The 18,847-nt window shown below is 38.7% G+C and overlaps 1 protein-coding gene across 2 annotated transcripts in view; it reads right to left on the bottom strand.

Moving 5' to 3' along the window:
• LOC149167505 (uncharacterized) overlaps nucleotides 1-18,847 on the bottom strand; it is a 310,037-nt gene that overhangs the window by 105,065 nt on the left and 186,125 nt on the right. For both annotated transcript variants that reach the window (XM_089433017.1, XM_089433015.1), the window contains exons 7-8: nucleotides 4,865-4,942; nucleotides 4,423-4,509 (exon numbers count right to left, since the gene is read on the bottom strand). In XM_089433017.1, the coding sequence (XP_089289143.1) occupies nucleotides 4,423-4,509; nucleotides 4,865-4,942 (165 nt within the window). The remainder of the gene's footprint in view (nucleotides 1-4,422; nucleotides 4,510-4,864; nucleotides 4,943-18,847) is intronic.

The following is an 18,847-nucleotide window of genomic DNA, read 5'->3' as shown; positions in this document are numbered from 1 at the left end:
CTCATCACTTCCTTGAGGTGGTCAAAAGTTGTATGTGCCCCATCTGTCCATGTGCAATCCCCTCTCTTTGTCAAATCTGTGAGGGGAGCAGCCAACTACGAAAATCCCTGGACGAACTTCCGGTAATATGTGCAGATGCCCAAGAAGGCCCTCAGTGCTGTCACATCTCTAGGTACTGGCCAATCATGAATAGCTCATATCTTCTCCTCATGGACCTTCACCCCATTTGCGCCAATGATATGCCCCAAGTAGAGCATCTCGGTCAGGCCAAACTCACACTTGGACATCTTGGCTTAGAATTGTTGTTCCTCCAAAATACGCAGCACCTCCTCCAATTGCTAGAGATGCTCCTCCCAAATCCTATTTATATCAAGATGTCATCGAAGAAAACCAATACAAACCTCCTCCACTACCTCTAGAACACATGGCTCATACATGATTGAAAGGTAGCCGAGGCGTTGGTCAACCCAAATGGCATGACCAAGAACTCAAAGTGTCCATAACAGCATCGAAAAGTTGTCTTGGGGATGGCCTGATCCCTCACCTTGATCTGGTTTCACCCGAACGTAGATCTATCTTAGAGAAGTACTTGGCTCCTCTAAGCTCATCCATCAACTCATCAATGCAGGGAATGGGGTAACGATTCTTCAGTGTCTTCCTGTTGAGAGCCCAGTAGTCAATGCAAATGCGCAAGATTCCATCCTTCTTCTTCACCAGCACCACTGAAGGAGCAAAGGAACTAAAACTTGGCCTGATGTCGACCAATGCCAACAGTTCCTTGATAGCCCTCTTAATCTCATCCTTATAGGCCTTAGGATGCCTATAAGGGGTAGTGATCATCGCCTGCACACCCAGCTCCAGCTCGATGGTGTGCTCGAATCCCCTATCTGGTGGTTGCTCTAGTGGGATATATCCAAATAACACTAAGTACCTATCCAACAAAGCCTGTATGTCTGGAGGTTGTGGCTGGGCCTGCCCTCCAATCACTGAAACCCTCAACGCCACTGCCCATGCTATGTCTCCATGTTGCATATTTGCCTCCATCCTATGCGTTGAGACTGTCTATGGTTGGTATGAATGCATGCCTCTAAGGACCACCAATTTTCCATCCGAGCCATGAACTCCATCTCCAGTTTCTTCCAATCAATGGTAACTCGCCCAAGGGAGTACAGCCACTAGACACCCATCACCACGTTGGTGTCTGGCACATCGACCACAAAGAAATGGTCTGTCATATAGTAGTTCCCCATAGCTACTGTCAAAGCGGGCACATATCAAGTGCATTGCATGGTACAGTCACCTGGTACCAAGACTAAAAAGCCCTTAAACTCGGTCGTGGTGAGGCCCCTCCTCTGAACCAACTGGGCATCTATGAAGTTGTGGGTAGCCCCACTATCAACTAAGACCGATACCTGTTGCCCCCGTATCGTGCCTCTGATCCTCAATGTCAAAAATTTGGGGGTCCCGCATAAAGAAGCAAGGACTCCCCCAGATGGGGTAAAGGAGGCCCCCCCTGTGGAGGTGGTGGTGGTGGTGGTCCCCTCTCTGCTGGACTCTCACAGTCTCCCATATCACACTCCTACTCCACCTCATCCTCCCGGTCACTATCTGAAAATACCTCAATGTAATGTGCTTTTCCAGCAGTGCACCGATGGCCTGGTGCCTAGGGCTCCCAACAAGTAAAGCACAATTTCCTCCTCCTGAGGTCCTTCCGTGTCTCATCATCCAGCTGACCCTGTTCCTGGGTGGTTCTCTGAGGTGGGGGTCTAGTGTCACTCCCCTTCTGGGGAAAAGGGGTACGCACAGGAAAGGGTGATTGAGTCTTGGGGATGACCCCCTGTAAATCTCTAGTACACATAACTGCTTCCTACAACGTGGAGGGTCTGCATGACTTCACCAGTCCACGCAGGGGCTCGAGTAAGCCCTCTATGAAGGTGTATATCCTCCTAGCATCTGACAGGTCCGACGCCATCACTTAAACCCTTAGGAGCTCTGAGATGTACTATTCTGGGTTTGCCTGTTTGGCGAAGTTGGGTTAGCTCCCTGAAATGAGCCTCCAGATCCCTCTAGTCAAAGTCTATTACCAGCTCCTTTTCCTCTTTGTTTTTCTCTTGCCATCCTTCGTATGGCTAGAAGAAGTTGATCCTTGATGCTCAGATCGAATTGAGTTTGAGAGAATGAGTGTCACAAATATATAGTGATCCATAGGCCGAAAGGGTGCCTTGAATAGCTGGGCCGACTTGGACATCTTTTGGTGTCCAAACTAATTTCAAAATTTAAGCTTTTCTCTTGATAAATACATGAATAATTTAATTTTTCTTTTGAGCATGAAGAACATGCTTTACATAAATATCAAAAATATATTTATGAAGACTGACCATAGCTACAAACTTTCACACCATCATCATCCAACATGTTATTATGGATCCTAGTGCAATGTCATGAATCTCGAGGCATGTTACACAGATCACATTGTAGGGCACCCATTTATAGCAGTGGGTCTACCCACAATACACGTTATTAGGTGATGCACACCTAGCATTCTATTCTAACAACATCAAAAAACAAGTTAATTTTTACAAATTGTTTTTGTTTTACCATGGGAGGACACTATTACCCCTATTACACGTGACAATTTCAAAGAAAATAGGCATTTTTTAGATCACTTGGTTAGAGATAGGTAAAAATTATGGGTAATTTATAGAAAATGAAAGGGAACTTCATGTACTAACCCTCCAATTCATCTATGATAATATAAAAAGTCTTTTAACATTTAACTTCCATGCCCTTCAACTTCAGCCCATTTTTTTGCTTTATTGAACTTACATTTACATTGTTCTTCAATTTCCTTAACTTGACCTCGTTGAATGACACATGATAGGCCAATCATGAGCAAGAAATATCCTTTTCTATGAGTGACATGAAAGTGAAAACAGAAAAATTTGAAGTGTTAAGAGTAGTTGGGATGTGGAGTATGCTAACTCCACAAGTATGACTTGACCCAAGTCTTGATAACATCATGAGGCAATCATGTCCCTTGTGGTACAAAGAAGTAGGAGGTAAAATTGTTAGTGTCATGAGATGTTATTAGATCATACTTTAATATTTACCATGTTCACTGCTAGGTTAGAATATGTCTAACTATCAATCCCATACATAAGAACATAACCATGTATGATGAATCATGAAAGCATAGTGCATCCATGAACTGAGTGTAAAGTTGAATAGAGTAGATGTGCCATGGCTGAGGCACCTGAGAGTGATGTAAGGTACAATTATCATGAAACTGAAGGAAAATAAAGAGAGAATGTATGTATCTGAATGGCATGAGCAAGAATCTCATGCGAGCTAGAACACACCATGCTGACTAACTGGGTGGCACTAGGATTGTTACCACCAAAGTAGCAATAGGTAGTATTGATGAATTAAAGGGGAGTGAATGATTTGACAGAGCATGTGTTTTGAACGGGTGTATTAGGATAATATCAACAAACAAATATGTCAGCATTTAGTACGTAATGTAAACAAATATAAATAATAAATACAATGGTAGATAGTGTGAGGGAAATAAGGTGACTCATAGGTATGCAAGGTGCCCTTAGAGGCTAGAACAAGAGAATTCTAGAACAAGAAAAGATGTTTCTATTGTACCACGAAAGTCAGAGAAAGTATGAAGAGGATCCTAACAATAATTGCAAGGAAGTTTTATCAGATGCATTAGGTCATTAAAGATATCTTCTAAATCTCCATGACAGGCCAACCTTCCTCACCAGAAAAATTTGAACGTCACTTGACAAAAAAAATTGGTCAATCAATGATTAGAGAATGACAAAAAAAAAGTGGTCAAGCAATGATTAGAGAATGATAAGAACAGCAGCTAAGTGGAGGAGTAATAGCAAAGCTGGAGGATCTTGACAAGAGGATGATTGATGTGATATATGAACTCAAAGCTATAGGGTAGCAATGAGAATTAAGTAGGGGATTTTACATGGTAAGGGATCAAATTAGGGATCCAAGAGAAAGTATATCAGCAAAATATATTAATGTGATGCAAGAGGAGAGGGTCATTGTACTATGTAGAAAAAAAATGGCCAAGGTGGGTAACGGACCATTCGTGATCCTGATTTTGCATGGGATCTTCCTATAGGAGGGAGTGGACAAGGAATGGAATTAGGGATGAAACGTGATGTAACGAGTAACATGGGTGTGGTACCAAGGTCAGCAACAGACCAGATGTGAGTATGAAATTTCAGTGCTATGGCCCATCACAATGTGATATCAATTTCATATAATAAGCAAAACTTGTAAGAGACTTATAACAGGTAAAATTTTAACAAGGAAAGATCAATTTAAAATTAGGTCAAACATCCAACCTGTGCTACTTTGACACACGTAGTTAAAAAAAAATGGACAGTGTATTACCTTTTTGTTACTGCTTTGGCATCCATCCATAACTTGTGGACATCCAAGAATCCTCGCAAATGAAGTGTGAATCATAACAGGATTATACTATTAAGCATCAAGCATATACCAAAAACAATATTAGCATAGGATTTAAACACAAAATAACCAAATCCATAATGAAATAAAATTATACATGATGTGCCATGCCTTAAATCTTCCAATGCAGAAAGAAAGAAACAGCACTACATATTTTTTGAACAAAACTCTCCTTAGACCAAAGAATAAAAGACCCTAACACTATGCAAGGATGTTCAAAAAATAATATAATAAACATTGATATTATAAACTTTAGCAATACTTTGTCTCATAACACTTGTCCCAGAGGTACGAAGGAAGAAATCATACGACTATACAAACTTCACATACATGCCTTAGATGAATTTTAATTCCAGCTACTCACAAGTTGCTTTTTGGGTGCATGAGGAAGCGCAGTTTTCAACTTACTGCGAATAATAGCAGGTTCAGTGCCATTTATAACCTATACACAAGAAAAAGAAATTATCAATTTCAAAATTCTTCAGAAATATAAATTGATGAATGGTCAAACATTGCAGATTTAACCTGCAAAAAACTTACTCTTCTACATAGATATCACATGAAAGAGTTCCCATATTAAACAAACAAACTCAACTAAGTGGTGTGTAATACTGCTCTTTAGCAAAGATGAAGCAACAATAAAAAATAAACATGTCCATAAAACATATCAAAATGTTAGTTCCTTAACAGACAGTATCACAAAATCAATATAACCAGGGGGGGCTATGATTAAATTGAAGAAAATTAGACTAAACATATAAAAGGAAACAAGACTATATCCACCACATAACAAAAAAAAAACTGAAATTGTCACTTCTGTGAATTCTGAAGTTGACCATATAAAGTTAACTCCAACAGGTTAGTAGAATAACTTGGAAGCATATTGAAGGCTAAGTGCTATAGAAGACATTACATTATTGACTACGCAGTCTCAAGTTGACAAAGTCGAAGTGCAATCTGACAAACCAAAATACCAAAATTCACTCAGAGAGTGCAAAAAATAACAAATTACTGAAAGGATGAAGTACTTGTTGACTGCTGAGTTGTTCTTAGCAGATATTATAAAGACTCTATGGCCTGAGACAGAGTATACATCAAAAAATTCAGAATCCAAAAGTCAGCAGAGCATTCTAGGCTTCTAGCCCCGTTCTCTCTCCTCTCCCTTCTCTAGTTTTCAAATTCCGCAACCCTGTGGGGAATTGTAAAAATGTCGCTAGCATGATGAATAAAGCTTTCTAACAAGCCTAAGAGACTTGGAACTCGATCAGGAAGTGAGTACACCCTAGAGTGTTTTTTTTTTATTCTCGCTTTTCAGCGATGAATAACTAGCTGAGCTTTTCACTCACATATACATCTAAAGTTGAGGTGACGGCTTGAAGATCAAGCCTTGGGTCCATCTTAGTGTCTATGGTCGATGTATATTACCATGCTAGGTCATCTGTAAAGTTTCGCGGAATTTGACTAAGTCTAGATAGGATTTTTTAATAATTAAAACTTTCTCGCAGGACGGGTTTTTTTAATTAATTCTTATGTAGTCCACAGGGTCTTGGATATACGGTGATCGGGTGCTCTGTTAAGGCACTCCTTGATGTGAAGTCACCAGTTCAATTCCCCACCCCGATCGCGGTGATATATTGGACATGATGAAGATGTAGTCCTACCAAGCTTACAAAAAAAAAATCTTATGTAAAATAAATGTAAATAAGTGCTGCCAAAAGATGTTGAGGGTGTAAGAGTACTCAAAATTCATCCTCTCCACCTCAACATTCTTCTAGGACACACTTTGGGGGCCAAAAAAACCACTTCTAGCCACTCAAAACCCATTTTTCCTAAGTTTAATGGATAAAGTGACATAAAAAATAAAATAAAAAAATAAGTGGTGGAAAAATTAAATATTTGCACAAGTCAAAAAGGTGGAAATGACATGGAAAAGATAAGTGAAGTCAAAGGCCAAGTTGATGATGAGTTGGAGGCCACCTCGGAGGTTCAAATTCTGAGACAAAAATAGCCAAGTCAAACAAGCACTAAAAGGGCCCACCAGTTACCAAGCACACAGAGGTAAAAGAGGCCTCATGAATTGCTTAAGTTATGAATTAAATTTGATTTGAAATATTGTATAAGGTTTAAAATTTAGAAAAGTAAGTGGGGAATGGGCCCCACCTCAGTCCCTACCCCTTGCTCCCTGTACATCCATCTGCATGAAGAGATTTACGCATAGCAGGGAAGCGATTCACGCACAGCAAGCTCGATTTCATGCCACGGATTTGGTGGGCAGGTGGGGATTACATTTCCAGATTTTACTGGAACTAATTCGCAGCTCTCCACTCTATGTTCAACTCTTCCACAATAGCTACACGTTGCCCAGCTAGCAGATATACACACAGGCCTGTACACATGTTTTTTGAGGGGATTTATCAAAGCAGTCTAGCGCAGATTTGGAGGGAGCTTGCCTCCCCTTCACCCCATTCGAACCACACATGGCATCCAGAGGAAATATGCACATGAGGAGAAGGAGATACGCTGGCCAACAAGGCATTATACTCAGAAAATTCGTGGACACCTACAGCCAGTCAACTTGACACTTGGGCAGCTCGATCTCACCTGAAGATTGCACTCACACATGGAGAATTCAAACCACATTGGGATTCACTCCCAAATTTTTATAAATAAACCAGGAGATCTCCCATTTGCTCATGGTTAGAAGCTTGATGCTTGTTGTTACTCTTGAAGCTCCCATTTATTCTGTTTATGCTTTTCAATCTTTGTTAATATGTTGTAGAGGCTTCTTATTATCATACTTAATACTTATGTGAAGGCTTAGTAATGAAACACTAGTCTTCCAAGAGTAAAGCAATGTGCAGAGGATCTCCCTCTTGTTCTATTTGTCATTTATTTTTGCAATTGTTGCCCATCTTCTATCAGATCAGATTAAGTTGTAGATTGAAAGTACAATTCAGTCAAAAAAAACACCTTCATATTAGGATTGATGAGTGGCACCCATGGCTCTCTAGGACTAGTTTCCACATCACATATCCAACAAACACTCAGGTTAAATGCATCAAATTAGTTCCTTTTATCCTTGAGTGCACAATTAAATGGAAGTATCAAACTAGTTCTTTCATCCATTAGATAATTGGATGTGGTAAACTAGCCCTTTCTCCCATAGAACCTAACCAAGGTAGTCGATTATAACAAACTAGTTCTATCATTTCACGCAATATTTCTGAACTCCATTAGCCCATTAGGTTGATAGGCATTGGTCCCATATGATCCCATTTCCTTGTTCCCTTCTTCATTTGCTTTCTTTCCCATTTCCATTTCCTTTCATATATTACAACCTTTGTTTTGTTAAGGCAGACTCTTCAAACTTCATAAGTTCATCCTGAACCTCCATTAAATAGACTTAACAATCTTATTTTAGAGAATGTCCCCTTGTGTTGGGGAAGAGCCAACCCAAAGCGTGAGGAAGCACTGTTGAAGTGATAGAGTGAAACCTTCCTGAGCTACACAAAAGCTATCACTTTGGTGCTTGGGCTTCTACACTTTTGTGAGTGCTATATTTTGTTGTCACAAATAGTACCAAGTTGTTTAGGTTAGAAACATCGACAATCAAACACCATTAAGTCTTGGCAAAGCATCCAACTATTATGGATGACTTCACAATCACTGCAGTCAGTGGTCAGTATAAACATTATTTCCCACAATAGGGATCACTGTTGTTGGACATACCTTCTCTTTCCCGTGATACAAACAATTGTACTAAATCTTAGAGTAGCCAAAGGAGTGTATAGTTAAAAGAATTAAGTTTCCTAGAAAGAGAGTCACAAGGGTAGATTCACCAATTAAGAGAGTAAATTCACCATGAAAAAAGGGTGAAGATCCAATTTTTCCATTACAACTGCAAAAGAATTAAAACCTTCCAAGCAATGGTTAAGAGAGCATCTCGTGTTTCTACTAGGGAGACCATCTAAATAAAATAGCATTCCAAAAATCTAAAAGGGTCACACCATAGTTGATAAGTGTGGTTGTAAGAGTTGATCACATCCCTACCTCACATTACATTTTGAAAGCAAAGATGAATGATATTTTTCAATAGTCCAATAAGCTTGGTTACACATAAGATCAAACTAGTATAGACTGAACTTTCAACAAATTTGTTTAGCACTTTGAAGACCGTACTACTCATTTGTAACCATCACAAAACTAAGAACAAAGAATTAGGTGAAGACATTACATTCAAGAACAAATATGAACCTTTTCCAAATTATGCTTTATGATTAGAGTATCTATGACAGGAAAGACAATGCAACACACATAAAATACATATAATAACAATAATAATAATTTCCAATGGGCACATCTAAAATACATGTATATTCACATATGTGACCATTCAATGTATATTTATACACAATATCACATGCTATTGCAATCAATTGCATGTTTATTATGTGATATTCCCACTTAGCAATATTGCTAAGGGAAATATCAATCTTGCCCAATTTTGTCTTATTTCATGTTTGCACTTAGAAAATGTGGGTTCAAAGGTCCCACATGAGTTTTGGGATTAAGTGAGGGCCCAAACATTAGGAAGGAAGGCAAATATTGTGGCTCTAGTGGAGCATGGGGGCCACCACATGGAGAATTACGGCCCACATGTGGAAGACACTCTCATTGGAGCGAAGTTGGTGGGGGAAGTCGAGTTGGGCCCACATCGGCATCTTGGAGGCTCTTTGATAAATAGAGCAAGAAGCACTCATTTTGGGCATTCATTCATCTATTCAAAAATTGTGTCTTTGACATAGCACGCTTGAGCGGAAGCCAAGCCTACCATGCTTTTTAGCACACGAGTGTCTCCGAGTGAAGATCTCAACCCCTGCGTCGGTGGACTTCGAGTGCCAACCCAAGGAGGGAGTCCTACCTATACCAGTTCGTACCAACAGCAGGGAGTGCGAGTTTGTGGAGAGGATTGGCAGCAACAACATAGGGACTGCGCAGTTCTTGGAGGAGGAATGCTTGGAGGTTGAGGAGTGAAGGGAGTTAGGGGCTGAAACTTGAGGTAGAGTCCGAGGAAGTGTGGTGGGGGTTTTTCCAGCATTTTGGCGAAACAACAGATGCAGCATTTGCTACAGGTTACATCTTCTACTTGTGGAGGAGGGCCAAGCATTTGGGGGTCAATTTTGGAGCGTCAAAACTAGGACAAACCCTTTCTGGATATTTCTGAGTTTATTGAGGAGAGGCCAAGATTAATTTGGCAGAATTTATGGGCAGATCTGAGGGGTCAAATAGGGGCACTAACTCAACCAGCAGCTACATTCTCTAGGGGAAAATTGAGCCGAAATTCCAAGGTCAACATTTGGCCAATTCCTTCATGGGTTTTTGTGTGTTGATTGTTGGAGAGCCCGGGATTAATTTCCCGGAATTTTCTAAGCATCTAAGAAGGCCCTAGTAGCAGTTCTTTGTAGGCAGCAGCATATTTCTAGGTAGTTTCAGCATAGAGCCAAGAGAGAGAAGCAACCAATGTTTTTAAAACCGGAACCGGTGATTGGACCAACCCACCTAATGAACCGGTTTACCGACCGGAACCGGTCTAACCGGGACTGGTTTGGTCTAAACGAACTGGTTTTAAAAAAAATACATTAAATAATTAATTTTTAATGAAACAAAACTATTTTTAAGATGTAAAACCATGATTCCAAGCCAATAGAGACAAAATATGCAAAGTTTGCTCATTTATATACCATGTAAAGGTGAATATATCAAAATGGCATCGAGTGCAATACATATCATCGACAAAATAGCAAAATACATAAGAAATGAGGCTCTAAATGGCCTATAAAGTCCAAAACAATGTTGCAAGCTATGAGGCTATTGGCCTACAGTCTACTACAAGTCTACAGTGTACACATGATCAATCATCAAGTTCATCACCACTACTAGACACAGGATCATCATCAGGAGCTACATAGACATCATTTGGTTCAGAGTCTGAGGATGCCTCAGCCTAATCTGCAACCTCAATATCAATGCCACCAATGACAATAGAAGTGGACCTAATGGAAGCACAAGTTTGTCGACCTGCACGACTAGTCCCTTCCATTGGTTCTTCGCCTTTCCTTGATGTCGCCACTGATCCTGGTTCTGATGCCGCCACATAATCTGCTTCATCCCCCGCTAAAGCCATGTCGATATCAAAATCAGCCTCAAACACAGGATCTTCAATCTCCTCCACGCATTCTGATGTTGTATCAATATCGTCCAACACAATGGGATCTAGATCAGGTGTTTTGCTCATCATTTGGTTCCACCTCAGTCGAAGGTTGTATTGCACGAAAACAAGATCATTTAACCGTTTTTGTTCCAAACAGTTTCTCTTCTTCGTGTGTATGCGCTCAAAAACAGACCAATTGCACTCACAACCTGAAGCACTGCAAGTTTGACTGAGGACTCTAATTGCAAACCTTTGCAATTGAGGGCACTGGCCACCAAATGACTCCCACCAATGTGCTGCAAAGAAAAAGACATTAATTAGTAACTTAGTTTATAATTTGAATTGTAAAGAACGTAAACAATTTTAACTTGAAAAGAAAAACAAATTGGAAATTGCTTACCTGGTTGGTCCACATCTCTTGCCATATTTGCCAAGTTTTTGCCAAAAGTACCACCTGCCATATTGAAAACAGTAAGCTGTCTATGTATTTCCAACTGGTCTGCGTGGCTAGGGACCATGTGCTCCAAGCAATCAATCAATCCAGCTCTAACCTCCCCATCATGCAGATCTCGTAGCCGATTTTTATAGTGATACTTTGGGTTCAAAAAATACCCAACGGCATATATAGGACGATGGAGTTGATTGTTCCATCTGTTATCAATGATCTCCCATATACGGCCATATTTAGCTAACCTGTCCTTGCAAGCTGCCCATATCTGCTCCTTTGCCTGATCCATAGCCTCATAAATGTAGCCCATGGCCAATCTTTCCCCATCCACCAACCTTAGCACCTTAACAAGGGGCTCGGTAATTTTCACAAGCTCTAGAGACCTTTTCCAAAAATAAGTGTCTAACACTTACTTTTTGGTGTCTTTTCCATCTGGTCTACGACCCCACCGAGATTCAGACCATTCTTTAGAGGAAAACATTTTCTACAAGTTTTTATGTTGACCATTGAGACATTGCAACGTGAGGAAGTGAGTTGCAAATCTCGTAATTGCAGGCCTAACAAGCTCTTTGCCCCCAGTGTGTTTCCTCATTAGGCTCAATACCCATGAGTGGTTGTAAATGTATTTTCTAATGCACTTGGCATGCTCTACAGTGTTTTTTACCTACTCCACTTTGCCTATATCCTCAAGTATGAGCTCTATGCAATGTGCAGCACATGAAGTCCAAAATATGGTCTTATATTGGTCTCAAGCATCTTTCCAGCTAGAACATAGTTTGAGGCATTATCAGTGATGACCTGCACAACATGTTGCTCCCCAACTTCCTAAATAATGCTATCCAAAAGCTCAAATAGAAGGGTTGCATCCTTTACCTTATCAGATGCATCAACTGATTTCAAAAACATGGTTCCTTGAGGGCAAGAAACAAGGAAATTAATGATAGTGTGGTTCTTTCCATCGGTCCATCCATCTGACATGATGGAACAACCTGTTTTGAGCCATGAATCTTTAAACTCAACCAAATACTCATCAATGGAAGATATCTCTTTTTGCAAAAGAGCTCCCCTCAAGTCATGCATACTAGGGCCTTTGAAGCCCTTTCCTGCAGCTATAACAAAGTCCCACATAGCTTGCTAATAAGGTGAGCAAGCAGCATTAACTGGGATATCTGAATCATACCACCATCTAGCAATGTATTGATGAGAAGTTTCTTTGCATTGTCTTTTCCAATGTTGATCCAAAGTGGGTTGAGAACTTGGCTAGGAGGAAGTGGGATTAGAAGAGGCAATGTTGGCAGAAGATGAGAAATAACTTTCGATGTTTGTTCTCTTTGTTCCTTTTGATGGTTGGCCAAAAGAAGGATGAACATAGTGAAAGGGGTCATTGGTGGAACGGATAGAAGAGGAGTCTTGAATCTCATAATCATCATACCCACTCGCTTTCATGGCTTCTAATAATTCCCTCTTCCTTGCAATGTCATCTTGGATGGCCTTCTCCCTAGCCTTATCCTCATAAAAATTTTCAAGCCTGGAAATGTATTCTGCCCTAATAGGACCTAACAGTGCATTTGGCGCATCACATGGTTTTACTTGGCCTCTTATCCCAGCCAAGTGTTGTTTCAACCTAAGAATACCTCCACCTCCAATAGATTTATGGCATAATTTGCGTATCATTTTTCCATCAATTACATCACAATGAGCCCATGCACTGTCCTTTCCTTTTGGAGCCATGTTTGCTTGAAATAATAACAATTTGCAAAGAAATCTACCATTTAAAAAAAAAAATTGCAGCTAAGAAACATGGAAAACCAAAGATAAATGTAGGAAAACAAATGCACATGCAAGCTACAAAATTTGATAGCATAGAGCTAGAGAGTTCATAGCATAGTGATAGATCATAGAAGTGAGAAGTTTATAACACATAAAAAAAATTAATTCATGGACAGCAGTCAACTGAGGAATTTTCAAGTGCAAATCCTTACCTAGAAATGCAAACTAGCTTACTTAGCCTCCTCTTGAAGATGGCAACTCCACTGACAGCTACACACTATCACCAAAATAGCTCCAACTCCAACTCCAAGATGACTACTTCAGCTAAAACTCAACACTCTCCAAGCTCACAAACAAACTCACAAACACTCCAAATCAGTTGTGTGAGACAAATGAGAGTGAGAGGGGCCTCTTAAAGGCTTGGAGAGGGCGTTTTTGGAGGGAAAACACTCTTAGTTTCCCCCCAAAACCCCTAAACCACAGTCAGAAGTCCGCTTTTTTCACTTTACGGTGGGCGTGCCTAAAACCGACTGGTTTAGGACAGAACCGGCCAGTTTGATACAAACCGACTGGTTTAGGACGGAACCGGCCAGTTTGATACAAACCGGCCAGTTCTGTCCTAAACTGGCCGGTTTTCACCGGTTAGGGCAAAAAAAATGGAGAAATGGCCATTCAAACCGGGTTTTTTGGCCGGTCTGGACCGGCGGCCTTGCTAACCGGCCGGTTAGACCAGTAACCAGTTTTTAAAACTATGGAAGCAACAGATTTGAGAGGGATTTCTTATTGTTCATTTGGGCTTAGCTAGCTTGCCTTGAGCAAGCCCAAGTGCACTATTTCCAGCACCACATTGTACCCTCTTATTTATTAATAAAATGGCTCAGGTCAGCACAGTTCATGGAGATTTCTTGTTGTTAAATGTGTTGAAATTTTCTGTGTGTGTTTCTACTATGTTTGCTTTGTTTAACATTGAATATTTCCATTAGGAATATTACATATTATCAATTATATATTTGTTTATCCATATGGGCTCTTTTATGTCATCCTTCTTATGTTCGATATCTGTCCACAAATGAACTATTGTTCATTACAATTATATAATTATTCCTTGTATTTACTGGTAACAATATTGTGTTATGGTCAGCTAGCAAGAAACCAAAAGGCTTCGTTATCAACAAACTTTGCCCATATTACATATTACCTAAGTTGCATTGAAACGGATACGGGAACGGATACAAATATGGGGTTTGAAACGGATACGACAAATTTTCAAGAAATTTGGATACGATACGGCAAGGAAACGACATATATATATATATATATATATATATATATATATATATATGATAAAATAAAAATTTCATATTATCATTAATCTTTTATATATATGATAAAATAAAAATTTCATATTATCATTAATCTTTTAGTCTTTAGAATCTAGATTCTATATTTAAAAATACATAATCATCATCACCAATTCAACATAAACAAATCATCATCATCAATTCAGTATAAACATTGTCGTCATCATCATCATCATCATCATCAATGATTATTATAACATTCAAGTTGGCAACTTTGATTAAAATGTCAATACCCACTCACACTTTAAAGGAATATGAGATTGTTTTTACAGTCACATCATACTTCATGAAATTATATATTTTTCTAATGAATTTGACAGCACTAACGCAGAGGCAACATAGTGAATTTGGCTTTATAAATAGTATGTTGTACAGTATCTTGGTCTATACTCTAAAGGAGTCATGACATAGAATATTGTTTAGTATCACCGAATATAATGTAAATTTAATCATTGTAAAAAACAGCATCTATATATTATAAATTGGACTGTATTCCAGTAACTACAACATGAGATGCTCTGAAATTCATAGAAAGAAGTAAGTTGGATTTATTTATTCACAACCTAAGATCATAAGCCTAAGAATCAAGATGTCACAATTTAAGCAATTAAGTATTGTGAAGTATGATACTAGTAAAGAAATGCTAAGAAATTTAACCTAATGCAAAGAAACTGCTTCCACCAGCCAACTTTGTGGGTAACAACTTTCCTTCTTGATTTCATAGATACCTTATGAGTTTCCATTCCAAATTCCATGTTTCCATCCTTTAGATCTAGCATTGTCGAAAACTTGTTGGCAAATATCTCTATCATGTCATGAATCCTTTTTCAAAATAAATGCTCACTTTCAGATGAGTTGTGTAATCAGTTGATATAAGGTCTGCAAAGAATTCAGCTGCATTTAGATGCTTTGGACAAACAAACCTGGAATATATTCTTACAATAAAGTGCCTAGAACATTGGAAACTTGGAAAACTAGAAACCTAGAAACTTGGAAAAGCATCCATATTTTATGGAAACGTGTCCAAATTTTATGGAAACGTATCAAATTTTCTTGAAACTCCTTTGAAACGTTTCCGATCTCAGGCTAGCCGTTTCCAAAAAAGTGAAACGTGGCGGAAACATTTCCATGTCGTTAAGTACGTGTTTCCGTATCCGAAACGCTAAACGGTGTTTCCAAGAGTTGGGGGGTAACTTAGCATATTACTCAATAAGTAATATAATAATAATAAACAAATATCATAGTACAAAGGAAAAAAATAAATTGATAAAAATAATAATAATAAAATATTTATCTAATAAAAGGAAAAACATTGAAAATAAGATAGTTTTATGGGAGAAGAAAAATCTAAGATAACGAAACAATTACATAATGACAAGTGAATCCTAGGGATCAATATTTTTATCATCATTGAGTTCTATACAAGAAAGGAGAAAAGGGCATCTCTTTTGCATGGGAAATTGAGGACAAGGCTAAGAAGAGTTGGAAAAGTAGTGGATTAAGGGCTCGTGGATGACCTGCTACTAAGAGAACTAGAGTAGCAAGGTCTACGGTTGGGTGGAGAGTTTTTCCCTGCATATTTGTTACAGTGAGCGAAATCGAGTCTAAAGCGTGTCGGATCTATGTCAACCATTGTGCAAGTAAGCAATTCTTGGCAACCATCAGATAAGTCATTTTCTTATCAGGAAATAATTCAAATTCTATTGTTATATAATTTAATTATGAATCTTTAGAAAATTCAATATTTACATATGATATCAAAATTATGGTTCTAACCCTAAGGAGCTATGGACCTTTCTAAAAAAGGGATTTAAGAAGACATGTTTGTATAGATCTAATATAGATATATATGCATACAAAAATCTACTTTGCATCTGAAATAAAATAAAAAATAAAAAATAAAAATAAATAAGTAAATATATATATATATATATATGATTAGATTGCACACACATACACATTTGTTATAACATCTAATATATAAATATGATTTCGAAATGAAGATACAGAGAAAGAGAACTAGAAAACACAAATTTACCACCCTCGTCCAATCACCAATGGAAATGAAAATAGATCTGAAATATATGTGTGTGTGTGTGTGTTGTTCGAAGAAATATATTTATATTTCATCGTTGGAAATACTGAGGGGGGAAGGGGGTGAATCAGTGTTCCTTTTCAATTGTTACTTTTACCAATTAGGTGACTTATATTTAGAACACAAAATGAACAATAAGAATAAATGTTTTTATTAATTTCTTCAATAAATCAAGTACAATATATGTAGGGCTCCAACCCTAGATGAAGACACCGATCTTCAATCTCCCAGGTTCCAACCTGTATTTGCCAAGCACCGACTTGGACTTCCAAGATTCCAACCTTGTCAATTTTGAGGCTCCAACCCTATATCTGGTTCAGGCTCCGACTTGGTTTCTTGAGGACTTCGATCCTCTATGGGTCCAACCCTATCCTCCAAGGCACCAACCTTGTCTTTTGAAGGCTCCAACTCTTGCTTTACTTCGTCACGATATGTTTACTTGTACTTCATGGCTCCCAATGTCTTTTTCACTAAGCCCTATCAATCTTCAACAGTACCTTCACTTAGTCTCCACATTACTTCATCAATGACAACCTTGTCTTCTTAGAAGGTGTTGCCACTTCTCTTCATGTCACCCAAACAAAGATCTCCAAGGTTACCTCATGATGTCATCAACAATGCATCATGGTCTTCAATGTTATCTTCAAGACAATTCACCAAACTGTCTTCAATCAGTTGTCCCAATAAATGTCTTCAATAGGTGCTCCAAATGATGTTAATGGCCTACTCCTTCAACTGAGGTCTGATACTCAAGGTTGTCTTTTCAACAATGAAGGCTTCAATACTTTAGATTTAATCTTCAACCAAACCTCCACAAGTCACACTTCACAATAGCTCAGATCTAAGTTTTCACAAGAGACTACCACCACAGGTCTGAGAGTGTAGCTTGTCTTCAAACTTCACGCAAGACTGTGTCCTTACCAAAAATTCGAGCCACCGCAGTGGTATCCTTCTGATCCTCCACTGGTTAACACCTTGCAGGTCCGAGCCTTTCAAACTGTGCTAAAACACCAAGCTATTGGGCTAAGTCCAAAGCAATGTGACTATCCACTCACTGAGGTGTTAATGTTGACTGGTCTAAGGTTATACTTTAATAAATTTGTCACAGGTCTGAGCCTTAAGAGGTCATTGTACTGTGCTTAGAAACTAGTTTGAGCCACATAAAAAATGTCCACACAGCCAAGTTGTCTACTTGTCCAAGGTCTTCAAATGTGGCCCACAAGCACCGAGCCCTAAACAAATCTGCACTTTCACTGTAAAAACTGAGACCATTATTCTTCAGATCAGGCTTATGAGGTCCGAGTTTATTTGGTGATTGTTCCAAAGTCAACAAGAGAAATCTGAACTTGTATATGAGTGTTCTTTGTCCCTGTCCGAGCTGCAATGGAAGCTGTCACAGATCAAGCCCTTGTTCTTCTCCTCAAGTTCGAGTTCCACAGTAGTCTACCACAGATCTGAGGCACAAAAAAATAACCTTCCACAAGGCTGCAATCCCACGGGTACGTAAAAATATTTGTAAAAATAGTACAGGGCCACAAAAGTATTTCCACAAACAGGTCTTCAATATTATTCTTCTCAGGTCCGCAGAATCTTCGTCGAGAGTTACATTCAAGCCCGCAAATATTTATGATATATCCTTTTGGTTTTTGTGAACTATATCTTCTTTTCCCTAAAACTCATAACTTGGTTATTTTATTTCCAAATAGAATGATTGATGACTTTATATATACATAGTTGTCATGTCGTAAAAGGTTACGACTATTGGCTTGAGAACTGACTTGCGAATTAGGAAGCTGACCTACAAACAACTGGAGCAAACTAAAAATTATGTAATGTCTAATGTCCAGCGTTGATTATATTGTGTGTTATGTGACATCATATGGGGAGCCGATATGTGGAATGAATGGGGCTTCAAAGTAATATGTAGATATCATACAAAGGTTACACTTAGACTTTTGTTATAATAGAGAGTTATTAGGGAATGGTGAAATAAAGAAGTATGTGCCCCCCTTTTTTTAGATATATTTTTTATGAATATCTTTTAGGGATTTAGGACTTTTGTAAGGAATTATGACTAGGATTAGGATTTCATCAAAAGATTAGGGAAAAGGGTTTGCTCATGTATTTAGGATCTAGGGTTTGCACAATATCTAGGGCTTCATTGTTCATCATTAGATCATGCATCATGTTCATGCTTAGGGTTTTCTCCTAGGGTTTCATGATATTCAATAGGCATCTCAAGAATATTCGTCATCTCGGCCAATGCCATATTGACATCAATGACAACCTTGATTAACATTCATATGAGGAATGTAAGTGTTGCAGTCCTTGAGGGACTCTTAGACAACAAGGCTTGAAGCTAGGATCTAGTCATTATGAGTTGACCATGTCACATGTATGAATTGAACCCAGGTGGGGAGGATAACAACATTTTTCCCAACCACCCAAACTACATCCAATTG

This window comes from Pinus tabuliformis, chromosome 5_1 (assembly GCF_031772625.1).
Source record: "Pinus tabuliformis cultivar Carrire ecotype Pingquan chromosome 5_1, CPIR1, whole genome shotgun sequence".
Taxonomy (NCBI): domain Eukaryota; kingdom Viridiplantae; phylum Streptophyta; class Pinopsida; order Pinales; family Pinaceae; genus Pinus; species Pinus tabuliformis.
This window is presented reverse-complemented; position numbering and strand designations above follow the sequence as displayed.